This window comes from Hypomesus transpacificus, chromosome 23, assembly GCF_021917145.1.
Source record: "Hypomesus transpacificus isolate Combined female chromosome 23, fHypTra1, whole genome shotgun sequence".
Classification (NCBI taxonomy): domain Eukaryota; kingdom Metazoa; phylum Chordata; class Actinopteri; order Osmeriformes; family Osmeridae; genus Hypomesus; species Hypomesus transpacificus.
Window position 1 is genome coordinate 10,218,279 of NC_061082.1, and position 8,774 is coordinate 10,227,052.

Below are 8,774 nucleotides of genomic sequence, written 5' to 3' on the forward strand. Positions count from 1 at the left end.
GGACCTTATGGGTCCTTGAGGCTTTTTTGTTCCCCATGAGAAATGAGGCACACACCAAGTTTCAGAAGAATTGGAGCAATTGGGTGGAAATGCCATCACTTTGAAAATTGGACTTTAGGACGTGGCCTGTGGCGCCCCCTACAGTCGAAGGTGTACCATATTTGGTGTGGAGGTACCCACTCGGATGTAGTATCAATGTGCCAAATTAGAAAATGTGTTACCAATAACATTAATAATAATAATAATAATAAAACTAAGGAATACAATAGGTTCCCTCCTACCGGAGGAACCCTAATTACAACTAATAGGCCAAAAGCTATACTGTATAGTTCCATATTACATTTAGTCATTTAGCAGACGCTATTATCCAGTGTGACTTATAGTAAGTACTGGGACATTCCCCCCGAGGCAAGTAGGGTGAAGTGCCTTGCCCAAGGACACAACATCATGTGGCACGGCGTGGAATCGATCCGGCAACCTTCTGATTACTAGCCCGACTCCCTCACCGCTCAGCCATCTGACTCCCAGTTATAGTACCACGCACCACAAATATTAAACAGTTCAACATACATTTTGTTTTGTTCAGAACAATTCATTAGTGTTTGTAAATCAGTCTGTTAAACAAGACATTTGTGAAGTTGTTGAAATGCAGTGTGCTTCTCTCCTTACGCTCTGCTCTTCATGTCCATCAAAATTATAGTTGAAATGTGTGTGCAAGAAAAAAGCACTTGTTCCACAACCAACAAAGTTAGCAGTATACAGTACAGTATTTCTGTTAATATTATTGTTTGTAATCACCCGAAAAAGAGAATATTTCCAATATGGGGGTTGATTTACCCCAACTTGGTTTTAGCTCTGGTTCTGGAGCGTGTGTTGATCTCTGAGAAAAGAGAAAGATTGTTTGAGGAAGCAGTGGAGAGCAGGGGTGACAAGGAGGGTTTTATATCATCCTGTTCCTTCTCCTCTTCCTCCTCGTCGCCCCTGCTCTGCCTCAGGTGTTTGTCACAGTGTCTCTCGAAGGTGGACATCTTGGCGAAGGTTTTGTTGCACACCTTGCAGTGATAGGGCCTCTGTCCGCCGTGCATGCCCATGCATAAACGCAGGTATGACGGTCGCACAAAGGAGCGGCTGCAGACGCCACACTTAAGCACCTCCGAACATCCATGGGCTGCTTCATGTCTGCTCAGCTCTGAAGCGGTCCTGAAGGTTTTCTCACATTGGCTGCAGCTGAAGCAGCGCCGGCCTGCCTCCAGCGCCTGATGGGACTGCAGGACCGCATACGTGCGGAAAGTCTGGCCGCACAGGTCGCACTTGAAAGGACGTTCCCCCGTGTGCAGCCGAAAGTGCATAATAAGACCTGCCTTCTGGGTGAAAGCCTTGTCGCAGGTGGTGCACTTGAAGGGCTTCTCCCCTGTGTGGAGACGGGCATGCGTCTTCAGGTGTGATGCGCGGCCGAAGCACTTGCCACACTCTGCGCATTTGAAAGGCTTGTCCCCACTGTGGATGGACCTGTGGCGCAACAGGTGGGCGGACTGGCGGAAGAGCTTACCGCAGACACCGCACCTGTGCTTCCGGTCACCGCAGTGTGACTGCAAGTGCAGGGCCAGGTGGGCTGAGGATATGAAGGTTTTGTCACACAGCGTGCAGCTGTGAGGGTGCACGTCTGAGCGGTTGCATGTGTGAAGCACGCGGCCGGTGGAAGTTATGGACATGGAGCAGGTTGGGCATTTGGACACACTTCTACCTCTGTGACCCCGCTCTTGCCTTGAGACCCCTAGTGAATGAGAGAAAGGTGCCCCAGATTCTGCCTGTTGGGTAAAAGTGCCTCCGCAATCAGCACACTTGAAGGGCCTGCTGTTAATACCAGTCTGTCCACCAATTGAGGAAGATGGATATACACTGGTTGACATTGTGATAGAACTAATGCCCAACCAAATGTACTACCACTGAACTATCAGGTCTTCTGGACACCTGAAATAAAAAATAAATCATTTTGCCTTAATGGTTGTATCACATTTGCATAGAAAAACACAAAAATAGTTAACTTTACACATTCCAATAATCTTGTCAATTGCAATTACATTAAGCTGTGTCTGTGTTTTATAATTTACTTTATCCAAAAAGCATCAAAACGTGTTATTGCTTTTTATCATGTAAACGTTGGCTAGCCTAGTTTGTGTTAAAATGCCATGCTAGACAACCGTGCAGAAACATTATCCACCTCCCTGAATTATTTTTAAAAGACGGTTAAAGTAGGAGTGTTTTTTCCCCAATTAACGAATATTAAGATAATATTTCAGCCTACACACATATTGTTTTATACACACTTACGTTCTTTTTTAACCCGTTTAATAAACCATGACGACTGTATATGGTGTAGCAGGTTAATGCATTATGAAATATATTCCATAATCAAGCCGCTAAATCACATTTCCCATGTCCATGTTAACATATCAAACATCCAATATTACGACAGTTTTACACCGTTAGCGCGATGTTAGTTGTATAGCCTAATACCAACGAGTCCCTAAGAGTATGGATGAAGGCATCATGGCGGGTTCTGGTATCTTTCACACAGATTATGGGCTGTGCTCTATTTTCATTACAAGACATCAAAACATACACATTGCTGCTGTCGACGTGTTTCCTGCTCTGACTACGTAGCCCTTCTTAAAGGCTCTTCTTTTGCATTGTTCATACCTTAAACCATAGCCTCAACTCCGTTATTGTGGTGCGTGACGTAGGCAATGTGTCTGTAGCCTAGATATGAGCGGCGATGCTAGCCCACTGCTTCTGTAGCCTACACTGCTATTAAAGGCAGGGTAGGCACGTTTTCAGAATCAGAAGGGGTTTTAATCGCCATGAAAGTTTGCACAGACAAGGAATTAACTTTGGCAGGATGTTGCATAGGCTACATTCAACATAAAGGAATACATATTAAATAAGTGGTGTATCTTTAAACAAGTCTAAATATGCTAAAGATACAAAGTCTAACTAATAGGCTAATACTAAGGGGAAAGGTATGTAAAATAAATATAAACAGGGTTCCTACAGATACTGTATAATGAAATTCCAGTACTTTCAAGGACTTTTCAAGCACTAGTTTTTTTTCAAGGACTACAATTAGAGATCTCATTTACCAAACATACTTAATTTACTGTAAATTAATCCTTATTAAAGCTACATATGTTATTCAATCAAGACCAGCTAGTGATTCTCTTTTTCTTTTGTTCTTTGATTAACATTAATGAGAAGGACAGCAGTGGGTTTATTAGACGTCTGTCTCTTTAAGACTTGACGCACATGTCGCGGATCTGATACAAATCCAGTTTTCTTCCAGCTCTTCACATTCATTTAATACTTTGAAACTCATTAAAGACTGCTTACGAGGACACTCGCCAAAATGGTAATTTTGACAATTTTCTGTTTGGTCCTCAAGTAGGCCTAATCAATACGGTACTGGCGCGCACTGGCTGAGAAAAAGCGGCTTTTCTCTCTGTTTGAGTCTGGTGTTGGTGCAAAGAATGCTGCTTCAGACAGCGCTTCTTCAGAACCAAATTGATTTCTACTTTGGCTCTTATCTGTGGAGTTAGATTAGTTTCATAATTCAAACAAACAAACGCAACACGATTCAAACAAACTTAACACGATCCAAACAAACGTAACACGATTCATACAAACATAACACGATTCAAACTAACAAACGTAACACGATTCAAACAAAAGTAACACGATTCACAAATGTATTTTGTGATTCACAAATGTAACACGATTCACAAATAAAGGACCCTATTACATTCGTTTGCAACCTGACAAACACAAGTTACAAATCCCTGCATTCGTTGGTGTGAATCCCTGCATTCGTTGGTGTGGATTTTTGGAACTTTCCTGACGTGCTTAGATTCACAAATGCATTTTTTCTAAAAAATATCCTCTGCAGCCTATCAGATCGTCTCTTCCAATTTTAGCCAATCACATTAACGTGTCTATGTGGTCTTCAACAACCTGCCATAATGACGGACATCGTCTCCTTCAGATCACGAGCAATGTCGTCTGGTAGCATGTAGGTGAAATGTTGCTTGTTAATCTTATTAAACCGATGATCATACGTGATTGAATATTGTTGAGAATGGCAGGATTCATGTTTAGTCATTTTCCGTGTTTCCTAGGCTAACGCAGATCCCGTCTACCCATATTAGACATTCTCCGTGATTGGCTAAAATTGGAGACATCTTATAGGCTGCAGAGGATATCTTTAAAAAGAAAATGCATTTGTGAATCTAAGCACGTCAGGAAAGTTCCAAAAATCCACACCAACGAATGCAGGGATTCACACCAACGAATGTAGGGATTTGTAACTTGTGTTTCTCAGGTTGCAAACAAATGTAATAGGGTCATTTATTTGTGAATCGCGTTACATTTGTGAATCACGAAATACATTTGTGAATCGTGTAATGTTTGTTTGAATCGTGTTACGTGTGTTTGTTTGAATCGTGTTATGTTTGTATGAATTGTGTTAAGTTTGTTTGGATCGTGTTAAGTTTGTTTGAATCGTGTTGCGTTGGTTTGTTTGAATTATGAAACTAATCTAACTCCATACTTATCGTGCTTGAAAAACACTAAAATTAAGTGAGAACATGATCATATGCTATAATGCAAACAAAAGAATGCCAGAAAAAACGGATGGTGTTTTTTTTCTCACTTTAACACTTCAAAAATACTTTGTAAATTCATATATATTGTCTTTAAATAATTCAAGCTCTTTTCAAGTACCTCGTCATTAATATGACTGTTTTCAAGGGTTTTCCAGGACTTAAATTTCAAAAAGTCAAATTCAAGTACTTCAAGGACTTTAAGCACCTTGTACGAACCCTGATATAAAGTATAAACTAGCTATAATATACATTTATAGATATATTTTATATTGTATATTATAGGTATTTTATACAAATTTATTTTTTTACATATAATACATTTTTGCGAAGCTAAGTACTTTAGCTTCTTTTTACAAAACTGCAGTAACGAGCATTGAGTGGAGGGGCAGAGTGCAAGGTAGGTAGACAGATAGGTAGCCCTTACAATCTCTAGTCAGGGTACCCCTTAATTAATGATTGGTCATGTTTAGTACAGTATTGCGACGCCCACAGGTGTCTGAATGATTTCATATTACCATCAAACATTTTGATATATTGGTTGCTATCAAGACGTGAAGTTACTTTCGGCAAATATGACAAAGTGCTTCTCAACAACCCACCCTGCCTTTAAGTGTAGGTTGGTCAGCTTTTTATTGGTATAGACACATTTATATGAAATGTAGCCTATTATTTTGTGTGAAGGGGTCATTGTTTGCAGAACCGAATATTCCTTGTCACAGTTGAATAAAGACGGTTCCGTGGGTAAACTGGACATACAGTGAACCTCAAAGTCCATTGACGCCTCTTTCCTATGCAAATCAAACAATTACATTTAGCAGACGCTCTTATCCAGAGCGACTTACAGTAAGTACAGGGACATTCCCCCCGAGGCAAGTAGGGTGAAGTGTCTTGCCCAAGGACACAACGTCATTTTGCATGGTGGGGAATCGATCCGGCAACCTTCTGATTACTAGCCCGACTCCCTCACCGCTCAGCCATCTGACTCCGTTATTAAAATTCCGACATGCCATGTGTATGACGTCATTGACATTTTAAAAGGCTTTTTAGAACAGAAAGACAACTTTTAAAAAATCTAACACCCAGCAGTATTTTTTTTGTTTGCCTCCCCTTTCGAATTCTAAATTCAAATTACTCGACAAAAAATTATATCTTGAGAAAAGTGGATTTTGAGGGGATTTTTTGTGTGGATTTTTTTATAGCTCCATAGAGCTCCATTCATTCTGTACTTGCTCGTTAGAGCCTGCTAAGGAAGAATTCGAGTGGCACTGTGTAGATCTGAATAGTCAAGGGATATGGTTTTAATACAATTTATTAGACTATACAATTACATAAACAAAGCTTTGCTGATCAGTCTCAACGAAGGAGGTGCCATCCACACAGGTCGTTCGCAGGAGTGATGGCCAACCATTACACATGCACTGCCTTATATAAACTTAAGATCAAATGGCATTCTATAAGGTCAATCAATCAATGTAGCAAACTCTGTGATTGGCTAACTCACCTTAGTGACAGTTTGAAACAATACATCTCCGGTGTGTCCCAAAGTTCTTTGATGTCACAGCTCTCTCCAGAGCAGTAGATAATAAAGCCACAGGGGTTGACCAGTCAAATGGTCAACTGTCCTTTGTGTGACCATCTTCAAACAATACTTTTAATTAACACAAACAATGAAACAGGACAGTCCTTCTAGCCAAAGTTCAGAGCAACTGTCTCATTGACCCCTTACAGTAACCAGAGGACAGAAGGCCATATAAAATGCTTCACCCATCCCCCAGGGCAAGCTGCCCACAGAGCCATCAGCACCTCACATTCCTTTGAACTCAACTTAATTATCTTCCCTTCCTGTCTCTTACCAATGAACATAGAAGATTAAAGATTTCATACACATACATCTATGCATATGACCAAAATTTCCACTACAAGCCCTCACATGGAACTAGAGTGGAACTGCATCCAGTTCGGAACCCGGAAGTTTCCCGAGAGTGGGAGTTCTCCCCATATTAGACTTAAGACTTAAGCTGTGTCTACTACCGCGCACTTGTGCACTTCGATCACTGACTTTCAGTGCTTAGGGTGCTTCACTCTCAAAACCAGCAGAATTCAGTGCACTGAAAGTACCGGTCCAAAAAAACAGTGTACAATGATGGACACATGGAGTTAATATAACTAGAGTAAGCTACTTTTGTCTTCCAAGATGGCGTCCCCATTCATTTCTATGAAAAGTGCTCAGTGGCGCAGTGAGGCAAGCGAGAGCGCGATACTGGACGCGGCCATCTTTCCACTTCTGTGTCTTCCGTTCTAGCTTTAAACAGTAGGTGCGTTCGACATGACCCGACTTCATGCGGCGCTGCAGCCGGCTGCAGGCGGCTGACTTGAAACAGTGGCTGTTTATCAATCCGAAGAACGCTGAGAACGCAAGTACATTCTTTTGAAGAACGTTCTGGCAAGCGTCCTTGCGAGAATGGTCTTGCAAGGACGCAAGGACGGAGAATGAATTGAGATGGTTAGGGTTTTCCTGGACTCGCAGCATTATGATAACACTGACTAACTACAAAAACTAGATAACAAAGCTAAAGAATGGTCCGTCTACCTGTAATTTACGTTTTCTGTAGCCCTTGCTAACTTACAGTACCTAATTTTAACTAGTGTCTGCACTGCACTGAGATGCTAGCTAGGTTATCGACAAGTCGGAGCAAATTTACAAATTAGCCGTTTCATCAATACAATAAGAACATTTTCAGCGACTGAACTGCCTATTTCTCGTCACATTTCAATTCAGATGCTGATTTACACGTACCGTTTAGCTGAAATATGAAAAGTAAAAAATTACAGTTGTGAGGTTTGTCCGCCTCGCTTGACATCTTGCAATGACTTCTGGGAAATCAGAAGTGTTCTCGCTGGTCAAGTCACCATCCGATGCATCCTCGATAAAAGGGGCAGATCAGGAACATTTCTGGGTATTTTTGGCGTTCTTGGTGACTTGTGTTCTTTGGATTGGAACCGTACTTGGGCAATAAAAGATGACGTCAAACGAGTTCGCAAGAACACAAGAACGGAAAAAAACGTGGATTGATATACAGCCAGTGAATTCTGGTTAGACTTTTTGTCCAACTTGAGACGGCGCCGAGGACACTGTGACGTCGCCATCAAAGTCCCGTGAAATCGATTCGAGAACTGCCGGCTGTGTAGCTTTTCTCAAGAGCAACTGCACGGGTTCAAGTGACGACACAGCTATTTCAGGATTGGCCAGACTCACACACGACAACTTTGGCGCGTGTTTTATTATATTCGGACACCTTCAGTTTCGCGAATGCTCAAATCCGGACCAAACAGTTGAATTGAATTAAACATTTATGGAAGAAAGGGTTTTACTCCGCCTCTTCACTAACGGAAAGACTACGTTTAATTATAAATAGAGTAAAGTAAGCAAACAGCGCTTAATCGGCCGTGACTGACGTCAACGCAGCAACCCAGGAGAAGCTGAAATGTCCGACTTCACAGAGCCGTTTTCAACTCCTCCCCGACTGCAAGCGGCCACTCTCGCCGGTCGTTTCATGAAGCCGCAGTCCACATCGAATGCACCTAGTGGCTCTTTTTTCCCTAGCTCCGAGACCTTGTGCACGTTTGCAACTAACTGTACACATCATACTTTGCGACAACCAGTCGTGAGCATAGATTTATATGGTACGAGCGTGTGAGCTAAGGCATTGCAGTTGCAGAATCTATGGGCAGAATGGGGTACAAGTCCGATAAGAATCAGACACGTGATGCAAACTTAACGGAAATGTATTCTGTCACCGTATAGTATTCCTTTCACTTGTGTTTTAGAAATAGGCTATAGGGCTAAATATAGGGCTATTCTAGATGGAACTCATCACATATGTTGCTTTTTTTCTTCGTGATATGAGTATGATTTCCAACGCATTGTATCGGATTAAATAAACTGTTAACATGAACAGCTCCGTCGTTGTTCTCGCCAGGCACAGAAAGCTTAATAGCTATTTTGGTAACCGAAATCTTCCATAATGCAGACTTACCATAGCTTACTGTCAACTTTATATTCAAACGAAATGCCACGAAATTCACACTGCCTTCAATTTATCATCAGTGTAGAAATGT

At 41.6% G+C, this 8,774-nt stretch overlaps 1 protein-coding gene across 2 annotated transcripts; it reads right to left on the minus strand.

Moving 5' to 3' along the window:
• Window positions 1-497: 497 nt before the first annotated feature.
• LOC124485422 (zinc finger protein 525) lies at window positions 498-2,771 on the minus strand. Of its 2 annotated transcripts, none has more exons than XM_047047032.1 (2): window positions 2,701-2,771; window positions 498-1,971 (listed from the first exon to the last, which is right to left on the minus strand). In XM_047047032.1, the coding sequence occupies exon 2, from the start codon at window positions 1,908-1,910 to the stop codon at window positions 834-836; it is 1,077 nt and encodes a 358-aa protein (XP_046902988.1). In that variant the 5' UTR covers window positions 1,911-1,971; window positions 2,701-2,771; the 3' UTR covers window positions 498-833. The 2 variants fall into 2 exon arrangements, with proteins under 2 accessions (XP_046902988.1, XP_046902987.1); XM_047047031.1 differs by lacking the exon at window positions 2,701-2,771 and adding an exon at window positions 2,332-2,603.
• Window positions 2,772-8,774: the final 6,003 nt, after the last annotated feature.